The sequence below is a fragment of the Caloenas nicobarica genome, chromosome 13 (assembly GCF_036013445.1).
Source record: "Caloenas nicobarica isolate bCalNic1 chromosome 13, bCalNic1.hap1, whole genome shotgun sequence".
Classification (NCBI taxonomy): domain Eukaryota; kingdom Metazoa; phylum Chordata; class Aves; order Columbiformes; family Columbidae; genus Caloenas; species Caloenas nicobarica.
In genome coordinates this window covers 6321284-6335000 of record NC_088257.1, presented here as the reverse complement: position 1 = coordinate 6335000, position 13717 = coordinate 6321284, and the positions used below count along the sequence as shown (strand labels likewise).

The 13717-nt window shown below is 45.1% G+C and overlaps 1 protein-coding gene across 4 annotated transcripts in view; it reads left to right on the top strand.

Moving 5' to 3' along the window:
* The window catches only part of GRIA1 (glutamate ionotropic receptor AMPA type subunit 1), a 123189-nt gene extending 114189 nt beyond the window's left edge, over positions 1-9000 (top strand). For all 4 annotated transcript variants that reach the window (XM_065644427.1, XM_065644426.1, XM_065644425.1 and 1 more), the window contains 2 exons: positions 6542-6676; positions 8812-9000. In XM_065644427.1, the coding sequence (XP_065500499.1) occupies positions 6542-6676; positions 8812-9000 (324 nt within the window). The remainder of the gene's footprint in view (positions 1-6541; positions 6677-8811) is intronic.
* The last annotated feature ends 4717 nt before the right edge of the window (positions 9001-13717 follow it).

Genomic DNA, 13717 nt, shown 5'->3' with positions numbered 1-13717 from the left:
TTTCTATGTTCAACCCACTTCCAGAAGCAGATGGAGTGGGTTGGATTTTAAAGTAGTAAAGTTATTCAAATTTCATAAGAAGGGAAAAAATTCTACAAACCATTTTTGGTAGATTGTCATATTTTTTTTTCCACCTGGACTAATTGTCTGAATCTCACTAACTGCTTTATCGTATTGTAAAGCATTCTGGGACTGACAGATGCTATTTAAAATCAAATTCTGCTCTGCAGCATTGTAGATATCCAAGAGTAACCCTTCTATAAGGCATGCTATACAAAATGGTATTGGTCCCCCTCAGGCAAAAATCTAATTGACTTGTATAGTGCATATATTTTGCAGGATAACCAACTGAGCAACAGTCACCATATGAATGAAAAGTAATTACTTCTGCTGGGAAACTGAAGCCATGACACAGCTTCCACAATACCTTCACCACAAGCCTGCATGCATCAGTGCTAGAGAAACCCCATAGCTGATAAAATGCCCATAAGGAAATGGATGTGAAATCAGCTTAGATTGAAAAAAAGCACCCTACAATACTGTAATTTATCACTATTCTGGTGGGGAAAAAAAAGAATTAGATTCCACACAATAAGAAAACCAATAGGGAGAGAAACAGAAGGTTTGGGACACATGGGTTTATGTGGATCGTATGACCTCAATATCGATCACATGTTATTTGCGTGTGCTTGAAAAACACAATCACACACATGTGAATCACATGTGAATAAATGAGATTGGATCCCAAAGTCATGAGAGCTGCTTGAAACTCCATGTGTGAAATCAGTAGGCACAAGCCTTAAAACCGTGTAAGCTTTGAATGGGAGTGGAAGATAGCAGTGATCAGTCTCCGCTGTTAAACAAGAGTCGCATCTCTGTTCCCTGCTCAGCATCCACACCACTGTCTGCAACAGCGCTGTAATGTGAAACAGCAGTAAGAGAAATCAACCTTCCCATCACCAGAGCCCCTCTCCCACCCACAGAAAGACCAAGGAATTGCATTGCTCACTCATTGTCATGGATGCAGCCAGATAAACATACCCATCTATCACCCACCTGGTTTTTACCCATTTTTGCTTCTTGGGCTCTTTTGCATCTACCACAAACAAGCCATGAGCAGGTTCTCCCCGTTCCCTGTGGTGCCCTCGGTGCCGGGGCTGAGCACCCAGCACAGCTTCCTCCGTCCTGCCCATGCTGGGCACAAAACCCACCTGTGCTTTGGGGGCACAAGCCAGACCACACACCTCTCTTCTGACATCCAAGGTTCAAAGCAAAGCTTGAGAGGTTGGAGGCCATTTCATATCTTTCCTCCCACAGGCATGACAAAGCCTTCCCAATTCTGTCTGTTGTCGAGCTTAGCTTAGTTTGCAGTTAGAGGACTTTGAGAAGGATAAATGAATGCTAATGAAGAGGGGCGAGGGGCTCCCTGGATGTAAGGTTTGTATCCAAGGTTTCTAGATAGAGCCAAATAAAACCTCTGGTGTTTCCCAGGCTTATGTTCATTGGCCCCAGATTACGTTCCATGCCTGTAGCTGACTTCTGTGCATCCTATTTTTAATCTGTTTACCTATCTCTTGTCCACCTAGCTTTTTATCCAGAGAAATCCCTATAAAGAAACACTAGACACACGAGTGAATCTGAACTAAAACTCCAGAGGCAAACATTCCTATTTTGCTGAATATTTGAATATGTTATGCCATCCCAAGAGGTGCTGGGCAGCTGTACTCTGGGGTTTTTGGTCCAGGGCCACCACAGCCCCAGCTGCATTGCCAGACAGCGGGAAATCCCAGGAAGGGTCCTGCACTGAGAGCAACGTCCCTGCTGCTTTTCTCCCCCCAGTAAACCCTCGCAGCCACCTCTTCCCACAGGTTCAAGATTCCTCCATGCACATGAACCTACAGCACTTCACGTAGCTAGAAACCGTCCACCAATTCCTGGTCCTGTCTCCCAGCCTTGCTGCTCTCCCCCTCTACATGCCACAGCAGAAATAAGCCCAGAAGAGATAAAGACACTCTGTAACTAGGTGGTTCCCTAGAAGAACCCTATTTTACCAACATGCATGGGATGGACAGCTTTTTTTGCAGGCTATGAAATGCGCTGTGGGCTTGAAAGGGGTGCCCTGAGTTGTTGGAGGGTAATGACAAGGTAGACACTAAATGTCAGGGCAGTCGTGTGTGATTCTCCTCTTCCCAAGAGCTTTCGCAAGGCAATGGTAGAAAGGAAGTTTTTTGTCAAGACCAGGATGGCAAGGTGCAAACTGCTTGCAAGGGCTGCCATATCACTTCATGTAATTAAAGGACTTTCATCAAAGCCACAGGGATCTCCCAATCCTCTTCTCCAGTTGCAAGAATTGTGCTTTTGGTTTAAAAAAAAAAAAATAGGGAACAAATCCTGTTACTGCCTTGCCCTGCCTTTGCAGGGAATTGGCTGGTTCTCCAACCAAAGGTGTCTTTTCATGCTGGACAGCTTCATCCCCAGAGCCGGCCACCTGTGTGCTCCTACCCATCCCCTGGCAGATCCACAGCAGTGCTCAGTCAATGGTCAGCGCTGTGTCCTCCATCACTCAGCTTCAGGCCTTACCCCAATAAAGTCAACCCAGCATTTGGTGTAAAAGCTCAACTGCTGGAGCTGCCACCTGCTCTAAGGACAGGTCATCTTCTACAGAGACTGCAACAACTTGAGATGCCATCACCCTGTGCTGCCAACGGGCTCTGGTCATGCAGGGTAAAAGAAAGGACCAGCCCTCTGGGGAAACCGGGCATATTTGACCTTAATGCCTTTCAGCCAAGGAGGATAAATAATGACAAAGAGGATGACGGACACGGTGCCATGTTTGAGAGGAACAGACGAGAAGGTGCCTGGTTGCTGCAGCAACAAGGCTGGGCTTTTGGAAAGATGGGTTTTTCTTTCTCTTTTCACCTGCCAATCTTCCCCCCACGTCAGCACTCTGCCGCTGCGGGAGACAAGCGGTGACATTTACACTCCCACTAACAAGCTGGTTCGGTGATGGGCAACTCCACGGGAGAGCATCTGGTGTCACAGAGCCCGAGCAGAGAGGAGGGGCGGGTTGTCTCAAGCAGTTAGCATTATTTGGGACTTATTAGCATTACTAGGGCAGGAGCATATACAGAAACAGCAGGCAGAGCCTCGGTGGGGCATGCAGAGTTCCCTTCACATGCTTCTGCAGCCGATGGGAGCGATGAGATGCCACTCCTGCCCAGAGAACGTCTTGGCGTGTCGTGCTGGGAGAGCGAGAGAAACGAAAAGAAAAAGGAGAGGATGAGCAAAAAGTCAAGCGGCACCACATGAGCAATTCCCCTTACCAGCCTGGTTCATGATAACAGGCTGGGTCAGCAGCCATGCCCCGCGATCTGATTTCCTTGTGCTCTGCTGAAGCTGCTGGTGACTATGGCTTATTGGGAGAAACCTTGTTATGGTGGCAGGGGTGAAACTATGGCTGCTCTCTCCCTCGAGGCAGGTTTGCCCACCACTGTGCCTCACTGTGCTTTCCTTCACCTTCTGGATGAGACAACTTTCAGTTCACCCAAATCGTCCCAATATTAATAGTAGTAGTAGTAGTAATAATAATAATAGCAATAATAATAACGCTATGGCAAAGTAAATGCAAGAAAAATACAACAGCTCTGAAATTAATTGTATGAAATAGTGGTGCAGGAAACCGCTTTGGGTCATCTCCTCTCTCTTACTGGTCAATTTGCTGCTGGCATCAGGAGGGAAGTGGAAATTAAGAACCAGCAGCCTTTCCTGGCTGCCAGGCTGCTCTGCCATTGCAGACGGCTGAAAAGGTGCCTGTTGGACCATGACCCTCAAGCTGTGGGTGGAAATACAAGAATATCATGGTAAATAAAACTTGAAATTTATGTATTCCCATGCCCGGCAGAGCCAAGGAAGCCAGGTTTCCTAAGGATCTGTGGTTGCAAGTCAAAGACCCATGTGGTGTCTCTGGTGCCTAGTATGAATTGCACTGATATGTTTGAGTGAGAGCATTAATAGGTTTTCTCTTCTGTAAAGTGTCATTGTTTTTCACAAAGCTTGGAGGTTCCTGATATCTTGGAGATCTCCACTCAAATCAAGGTGAAACTATGGACTGAAAATTATTAGTAAGACATACAAATAGGCTGTTCCACCTCCTTCCCTGTCCCATCCTTCCCTCTGAGTGCAGAGCATGTGCTAATCAGCCACTTTTAATTAAGGAGCCAGGCTAAAATATTAGGATGTCAAGGAGGGCAGCCACCTCTAGTGTCTTTGTCCCCCCTTGAAGCTGGTGCAGACCTTCAGACTGACTTTGAAAAGGCACAGTACCAGATATGTTGTAACCCAGTTTTCTCAGAGTAGCTGCTCGGCTTTTCTAAATCTTCACTAAAAAACTCCCTATGCTTTTTCAGCTGGTGCTTAAAAGTATACCCAGTAATCTGCAGAGAAGAGATGACTGATCAAACGTACAGTCAAGCCTGGGGGGAAAAATGCATGAAGGCAGATTATAAAAGACCAGATAAATAATCCTTCAAATATGGAAACTGCAGAAATTAAGAGGATATTTGCAGTAATCTCTCGTTACAGAGAGCACACGGGAAACATTGACAAGATTACAAACTGACCATATGAAAGTTATACAAGAGAGAAACCAAACCTGGACACCAGTGGTGACCATCACATCTGCAGCAGTGTAAAGCACATGGTGACAGCAGCGATCTCTTGACAGTGACATCAGGCAGCAAAGCATGGAAAATGCGATCACTTGTGGAGCTTCTGGTGACCAAAACTCTGCAGGGCCTACTCCTAACCAAACCTGAGCATCTCTCAGCAGAAGGTTCGGGACGGAAAGTTGCTCCCTGTGGCACTGGAGCTTGTGGCGAGAGCTCCAGTGGAGGAGCTTTGCAGCTCAAATGGGCAGTGGGCCCAGGTGAAAGAGCAGCAGAAAAAAAAAAATCTGTTACAGGAGCTTTTCGTAATTTTGAAAATTGAAGTGATTTCATGCATTGTGGGTTAATTTTTTTTTGCCATCAAACCCTAATACAGCAAAAGACAGAATCCTTTTGTAAAACGCACTTGTCTGAAAGGCAGTGCTAGTGTCAGGCAGATTGCTCTTGAATCAAAACCTTCCGTGCTCATCTTGGTAGCTGGCTTTGGACCCTTTTGCTGCAGTATAGTTTTCTGCTTCCTGAATCCTTGCCCTTCCTGAAAACTGTGGGTTGCTTATTGTAAAACCTGCCAAGCAAAGCAAGCGAATCAACTGTCCTACAAGGGCAAGGAACAAGCTGTGCCACCCACCGGTCCGCATGTCCCTGGAGTAGGAGGGAGCACCAAGAACTGCACAGAGGCTTCATTCCCAACTGCAGATACTTCTACAGGCATAAATATTATTCTTTAACTGTGTGGCTCAATTTTCCTACCACGTCCAGGGAGCGGGGCTGTCAATGCTGGTCAGATCTTGGTTGCTCCAACGGATTTGCACTGACCTGCTGGACCTGCCCTGGGGAATCTGTACCAGCAAACAGGCATCGAGTCGACATTGCAGAGTGACAACAAGCACGGAGCAGGGGACCTCTGTCTGGTTGTGCTGTAGGGAAAGCCTGTCCTAAAATCAGGAGCCTGGTACACGGAGCTGAGCCAAGCTTTTGAGTCCTGCTGCTGCCCAGATTATCCCAACACCCCAACTCCACCTGCTGGGCATGGAGGAGAAGGTTTTGAGAGCTGCACTGAGTGACAATGGGGTTAGGTGTGATTCTGTGTGACTCAATTTCCCTAGCAGTGAAATGAGTCTTTCTGAAACTCGTCTCTTCCCCAGAGAGCCGTGACAATTCATTAGGCAATTGTAAAATCAGAATGTCGCTGCTGACTGTGAATTGCGGTCCGTTAATAGCCTTATTTATTGCCAGCCAAATAATTAGCTTAGACATGCATCAAGGGGTATTGATTGCATATGAAATAACTGCCTTATTACACAGAAATCAAATGAGTTTCCGAGGATAGCGCAGGTGTCACCTCAACCTCAGTATTGAAGAGGAAAAGAAAAAAAAAAAAAAAAAAAAAGGACAAAAACCCAGCCATTTCTGTGTGTTGCTCAGCAACAGAATTTGCGGGGGAAACAATCTAGGAATGAAGGAATGATCATTTCCAAGAGAACAGGTTATTTCAGGCAAGACATCAGGGACAAGCAAATGTCACCGAGGCAAACAACTTTTTCTTCTCCTTTAATCAATAATTTAAAGTAGGCATTTTGGGTAAAATAAGCATTTAAGTTAGCTGATTGAAAAACGGAGATCCCAAACCTTTACAAAGAGTCACATTGCTGAAGAAATGTTTGTTTGTTTGTGTGAGGGAAACATTAGATTTACGAGACACTGAATTAAAAATTGAAAATGCTCTTAGAAATGTCACCTGTTCATTTAAAGAGGAAGATGATGTAATGCCAACATTGCTATATTGTGCAGCATCCCTCCCGGAGCAATCTCATATTAATTTTGTTGTTCTCCTTCCCACATGCCCTTCCCTCCCTCCCTTCTCCTTTCTCTTCTAGGACAAGACGAGCGCTCTGAGTCTCAGCAATGTGGCCGGGGTGTTCTATATCCTCATCGGTGGGCTCGGACTAGCCATGCTGGTTGCCTTAATTGAGTTTTGTTACAAGTCCAGAAGTGAATCAAAGCGGATGAAGGTGGAAACCCATTCCCCGGCCTTTCACACCTTCTCTCTGATCCCACCCTGGCTTCCAAGCTGCCTTCAGAGACGGATGCAGCCCAGACCATGGGTGGAAAGCCAAGACATAGGGATAATGAAGTGACCGTGTCACTTAACTTGCTAGAAAGGAATAGGAGCATCAGAGGAAGCTAAAAGAGGGTCAAGTGGGCCATAGTGGGCAGCTGATGCAAGATCAGACATGGCATAATGCTAGTTCAAAATCCAGATAATAGAGAAAAATCGTAGCACAAATAGGAACAGGAGCACATTGCCATTCCTTAAAATTACCAAAGCAGACCACGGCAATGCGTGTGCAGTGTGGATGAAGTGTGCTGGGCTTGGTGTGATACAGCCATTACTGCAGTATGAAAAAATCCCCAAACCCAGGCAATTAACAGCAAGATAAAACTGGGGTAGTGCGGTAATGAATCAGATCCTGTTGTTCCCTTTGCTGGCACCCTGCTGGCACCATTTGCAGGTTGGCAACAGGGACATATGCTCAGAGCATTGTTGCCCTGGAACAGATGAGTGGGTCTCCATATTCAGGATTATGGATCCCCTTAGAGAGAAATTGGCCTCTAATGTCTCCTGTAATGTTTGGGGTCTTTTTTCTCCACCCTGTCATGGTCTTGCAGAAGTGTACTTCCTATGACCCAGGAGATTTGTTTCAGCCCTAAATTCTTGTGTGGCTGAATTTCAGAGTGTCATGTCAAGAGTGGATTAGATTTGAGAGCCTTGGGGATACACATGTAATGCAGCATCTGTGGAACAAGTACATCTTGACTCAGATGACTAGCAGAGGCAATCACTTATACAGAAACCGTTGTGTACAAGGTCGCAGCAGGGTCTGTGCTGTCAGAGTAACACATCCCTTATCTTCCTCATCTTGACCTCTCCCATGAGCATGGAAGTCAGTATGAGTATATGAAGTATGCAGTGAGCTTCGTAAAATTTAGAGAGATTTTCACATCCCTGAGCACTGAAACTTATCCAGAATCAACAGAAAAATAAGTGATCATTTCTCTGGGTTTTGTATTACCATTTCACAACATGCTTAGTGTTTTGTCAGCAATAATAACATTTCTAATTCACTGAAAATGTGCAACAGCTCTTTTCCCTTTGAGGTTCAGAAAATTCCACAGGCAATGAGAGGAACATTGAGCACAGGGATAAGATAATGTGAGCAATGAATGTCCCTCAATATAAAAAAAATTATAATTGCTGTCTACACTGTAAAGCTAGGTATGTCACAAATACACTGAGAAATAGTGTCAGAATGCAATAGCTCTGTGGTTTTAGTCTTAAGGAGATTCTGCCCTGATATAGCTTCCCTGCGTTACTTGAAACGACCCTCTCATTCACGTCACCGTTAGCTTGCGGTGCTCTCGTCGTTGTAAAACCAGCCACTATGGGAAGGCGTCATTGCTCCCAGTGTTAACATCTGGTCTAAGCTTGTTCCTTTGGCTGGCTCCCCCCGTCAGTGGCTGCCCAGTCCAGAAAGGATGACGGTCCCCTTAGAGATAGACTTAAATGCAAAGAAACAAAACTGACTTCATCTGTTAGTTTAATTGGTCTAAATTGATGGTTTCCTTAGATCTCTGAAAGCAAATGTTTTGGATGGTATCTGGAACAGGAAGATGAGATTTGCTTTCCTGAACTAGGTTTGCATTTCCTGGTTACCTCAATTGTCCCTCTAGACAAAAACATAGGCACATGCTCAACTTTTCACATGAGGAAAGTCAAACATATGCTTGCAGTGAGTCGGAGTCCACCATACATAACAGTACTGGAGTAGTAATAGCATATCTGTGGAGGAAGTGTGTATAATACCTCTGCTCAGATCCAGGATGACTGTTCTTATGTTGTAGAGTTTGAATAGTTTTTGCATATGAAACGTATGCTTTATACCCAAAAATACTGCTGAAACATTTGATTTTGAATGCAGAAGAGGTGTGAATTAACAGAGCAGGTGCAGTAGGGACATGCAGAAAGTGAGACTCTGAATGGAGACAGGGAGGAAGGGGACAGTGACAGAAAGACAACACTGCTTTATATTGTAATTTCTCCAACATTCCTAAGGACAGGGGGAGACCCCCCCGTCCTTCCTAAAAGGGTTTTTGTTTAATCCCACAGCAATCAATCAACGAAGCCATACGGACATCAACCCTTCCCAGGCCGGCTGCAGCAGGAGGCAGTGGAGAAAATGGACGTGTGGTCAGCCACGATTTCCCCAAATCCATGCAGACGATCCCGTGCATGAGCCACAGCACTGGCATGTCCCTGGGAGCTACGGGATTATAATTGGCCTTTTGACCCATTGCCTGGGTGAGAGCAGGGGCAGCCCTACTCTACCCCCTCCAGAGCCAAAACCAAACCCAACACAAACAAGACAAATGACCATGACAGAAGGGACAATTGGATGGATCTTCTTGAGGAAATCAAATCTATTTCCCTTTTTATTTGCAAACAGATCAACTGGCAGGAGAACAGAAACAGGTCTGTACTGCAATAAGGAGAGTGTAATGGGATTTAACAGACTCGAGAACCGTCCCTGATCAAAGAACCACTGGAACACTAATGAGGACTATGCCATTTTGTTTTAACTTGGTTGTTAATAAGTCTTAGTGTGTGCAATATATATATTTTTTCTTACTAATTCCTGTGGTGTCAGGGTAACATCAACCCTTTCTCCCTTCCCTGCTCAGTCCTTCAATCTGGTTTAGTTTGGGATGCAAACCATAATGTCTGAGCTACTAACAGCAAAAAAGAAAATCCTAGAAATGACAAGTTGAAGTCCTTGCAGGGCATCAGCATTGACCCCTTTTGTCCGTCATGATTCTGCCTTCCGTTGTTATGTTGTGAACTCAGGCTGTGGAGCTATTGCGATGAGGCAGACATAGCTGAAAACGGCTCTCCCCGCAATGGGAAGAACTTGATATGAGAAAGAACCTGAACAAAAACACGAGAATGTTTTACGGGGCAAAGTGATGAGTGAGTTTGGAAACCCCAGGTAACCTGAGGACAAAGTGATAATTCTTCTAGAGATGAGTGGTGGTTCAAGAGAAGAATCAAGTGCCCGGACTGGAGAGCGTCATGTGCGGCAGACTAGAAGAGATGGTTAGTCTAAGATCATAGTCAGCTGTTGTTTATGGAAGAGAGAAAGGAAATGCTGCATTCCCCTTACATGCGACTCTCCTGCCTAGGTTATTGGGGGCTAATAAGCAATTGTGAACCATTTCTTCATTGCTTAGCATCTGTGTGTGTTCTCTTTGTGGTGGCCACATATGGGAACCACCATGAGCCGGAAACAGACCATCTCAAGACATCCAGTTCTAGATGGCTGCCCATTAACCAGTAAAACATGCTAGAAGTCATGGGCTGCAGTGGGAATATCCCTGCCTTTTTGCTCTGAAATCCCTTCATGGCCGGTTTTCTAATTAAGAGAGACATTTGGCAGATAGTTGGCCAGAATGGCTTCCTGGAGGGAACTGCTGAAGCAAACCAAGGAGGAGACCCAACAAGAGCTTCATTCAAGTGTCCATGACATTCAAGAGCATCAGGGCTGGTCAAACTAAGCTTTCCTGTCAAGTCGTGGCCTGAGTACAAAGCCAAAAGTAGCAAATTCCCACTCATGTACCCCTAGGGAGGGGGAAGCATCCACAAGCCAGGAGAGCAGGTTGCTGACCCCAAACTTGGTTTTGCAGAAACCTGCATTGTCAGGGAGGCAGCTGGGAATCCAACCACAGGCATGGAGATAGAAGGGGCAAGGATGGTTTTCCGGAACTTCACTAACAGTTCATTCTGTGAATCACTGGCATGGACAGACAAATGCTTCCCACCCTGGTGGTCCTGCGACACCTCCCCAGAAGTGAAGGATTCCCAGGGGAGCATCTGGAGAGAGAAAAGCTCTGTGGGGCAGGGACCACAGTGAACCCACTGAGCCTTGTCCCATCTCACAGGTCCATCACTGATGGCAAATAAAGTTCAAAGCTTCTGACAAAACCCAGCAAATATCTATTCGGGGACTGAGCTGCTCTTGGAGCGTTCTCGGCTGCTTTTTCTCTTTTTTTTTTTCCTTTTTTTTTTCTTTTTCTTTTTTTTTTTTAAATCCACAGCATGGCTAGAAAGAAGCAGGAAAAGAAGGGAGGCATGTGAAGCGATACAGGCAAATGGCTGGCATAGGTCTGTGAGGAGGACCTGTCTGTGCAGCTGTCCATAGGTACGGCTGGACGCTGCCCGAATATCAGTATCTATTAGCGTACGAATGTGCAGAGCAATACGTTTACCACCTTTAACACCAGCCTGGTCCGAAGTACCTGGTCTGTTTACCCACTTGTCATGCAACACTTGGGAGACCAGCAAGTCAAAGTCAAGGTCCTACGCTCAGGCACAGCATGTCTTGTGCCAATATGTTGTCCTCTCTCCACTACTGGAAACCCTTGTAACCTTCATCTCTCATCACCGAACATGAACTCTGTTATCAGCCACTCCAAACACGTCTTCAGGTCACTTTGTATTGGTTACCATTATTTTTAATCCTCTTTTTCTTAATTTTAACTTCAGTTTTGTGTAAGTGCTAGCACAGTAGAGGCATCTCACAAGCTAGCCTGTTTCCATGCCCAGAGCCCTTGGATGCACCTCCTGACCCAGCTCTTACCATGTCCCGGACCTTGCTGAGCGCTGCGGTGGGAGCTGCTGATACCCATCGGTGCCCTGTCCTCCTCCAGAGATGGGACCACATGGCAGCAGGTCACGGGGAGCCTGACCGGGCTGTTAGATGGTCTCGTGAGAAGCAGCACATCTGTGCTAGGACTGGCCACCTGTGATATGAAGATGTGACATGCAGTTTTCAAAGGGTTTTGATCAGTGGAAGGGTTTAAAAAAAAAAAAAAAAAGGACAGAAGCGTGGAAAATGTTAACTTGTAATATGTATTTTTACTACACTTTTCTTAAAAATAGAGTAATGGTAAAACTCTTAAAGACATTGACATTTTTTCTCAACAGGAGTCCATATTTAACAGTTTTGGCTTTCATTAAATTTTGCTCTTTGGTACCTGGATCTTTTATTTAACAGCTATATTTGTTTTAACTCTCTTTTGTTTTTTCTTTCTTTTATTTTGGCAGTACTGCAAAGGATTTTACTTTGTCAAATGCAACAGTGTTTTTATTTTCACCTTCTATTTTTTCAGGCAACATTCTTATTGGTAATTATTATTTACACTAAAATGAAACTATCGGCTGGAATTTTAACACCAAGAATCCATGATCCATTTTTCATACCTGTCCATGCCATTTTGTGCCAGTGCTGGATGTGTGGAAATGAAAATGATGTTACCCCTCAGGCAATATTACCCAACCTGAATCAAACGAGATTTCCTTGATTATTGCTGTGTCTGACTTGTGAACAGCAGCCAAATAAACTGCTTCAGGTTGAAATTAGGAATCTATCTAATATTTACCCAAGAGTCAGGAAACTAAACATTAATTGGGCTCAAAGTTACTGATTTTGCTTTGTTTGGAGTTTTGTGGGGTTATTTTTTGAGGAGGACTATTAGAGGATTTTAGCTTGTTTTTACAGAGAGGGAAGACATGGTCAGCTCAGAGAGAATTCAGAACCAGCACTGGTCCAAAAATCCTCACCAGGATCAGCTTTCCTAGGAGCTCCCATGCTGTTTCATAGGCTTGGACATTTAAGATGTTTCTCAATCAGTTTTCACAAAATTAACCTGCTAAATTCCTCATCCAAAAGTCTGTTGAAGGGGAAAAGAGAGTAGGATTTAAAGGACCTTGGATATTTATGCAGATGCTGACAGTTGCTGAGGTTAACTGTAATCATTAATGTTGTGCTCTTACGTAGCACTTGGTGTCACAGATCTGGAAGGGTTTCCCTTCCCCGTATTGTCATTCTCAGTTATCGGCTGGGCATGGAAGTGCCTTGGACCAGGCGTCCCAGCTCACCCCACAAGGACATGGTTATAGATTCAAGGTCTCAAATATTCACAAGGGTTTCTTTTACCCACAATAAGTTTTAAAGATAGAGTCAGCAAGAGGCAGAATTAACATATTTTGAAAGGGGCCGTGAACCCTCAGGCTTCAAAGCACAAGACTCCCATTCAGTGGGGCCTGAAGGAGAGGTTTCCCATGGACATGCTATGTTGGATCAGCCCATTTTGGTCTTCCACAATTGCTTAGGCATCCAGTACTGTACTGTGGGCTGGATCCTGTTGCAAAATGCTCTCCTTGCTCAGTGGCTCACTCTGGTTCCAGTGAGGTTGCAGAAATGCACAATAAATGTTCCTTTATATCTTGGCAATTCCCTGCTAGCAGCAAAAGCAAATATTCCTTGTAAGAAAGTCTCCAGCAAGAATCCAGAACTGTCTTCAGCAGTTGTTGAAGCAAAAAACCTACCAAATCTTTAAGTGCAGAAGGTGAGGAGCAGATGTATCACCCAGCCCGTCCCTTTGCTATGGAATGATAACCCTGGCATCAAGACACGAGGTTGGGATGCTCCAAAAAGATTTGACTGGACTTGTTTGTACATGTGCCTAGCTGCCATCAAATGCAAGGAGAAATTCATCTAAGCTCAGTGAAGGCACAGGACACGGGCACATTAATGTTTGCTGTAACCCCATGGGTACCACTAACTTGTTCAGCTCCAGCAAGTCAGTCACATACCTCCATCAAAGGTTTTGGGAGACATGGGGAAGTTTTCACTGTGAACACAGGCTCATGCTCTGTTTTCAATGACATGGTCAGTCACCCAAGTCTCACACATGGCACTGGGTCCCCAGAAGAAAATTTTTTGTGCACGTTTGTAACTAACGTGTTGGTCCACCACAGAGGCACACGTCAGAGCTTAGATGACCCATCACAGTGGTATGTGGTATCCTTAAGACACTGCTGGTACTCTTCACTGACATGGCATGAGAAATAGAAAGGTGCCCGACAGTGCCAGACAAACCTGCTTGGGCTTCATGTTGCTCGAGCATCATTACAAATACGACACCCCTCCCAGCTT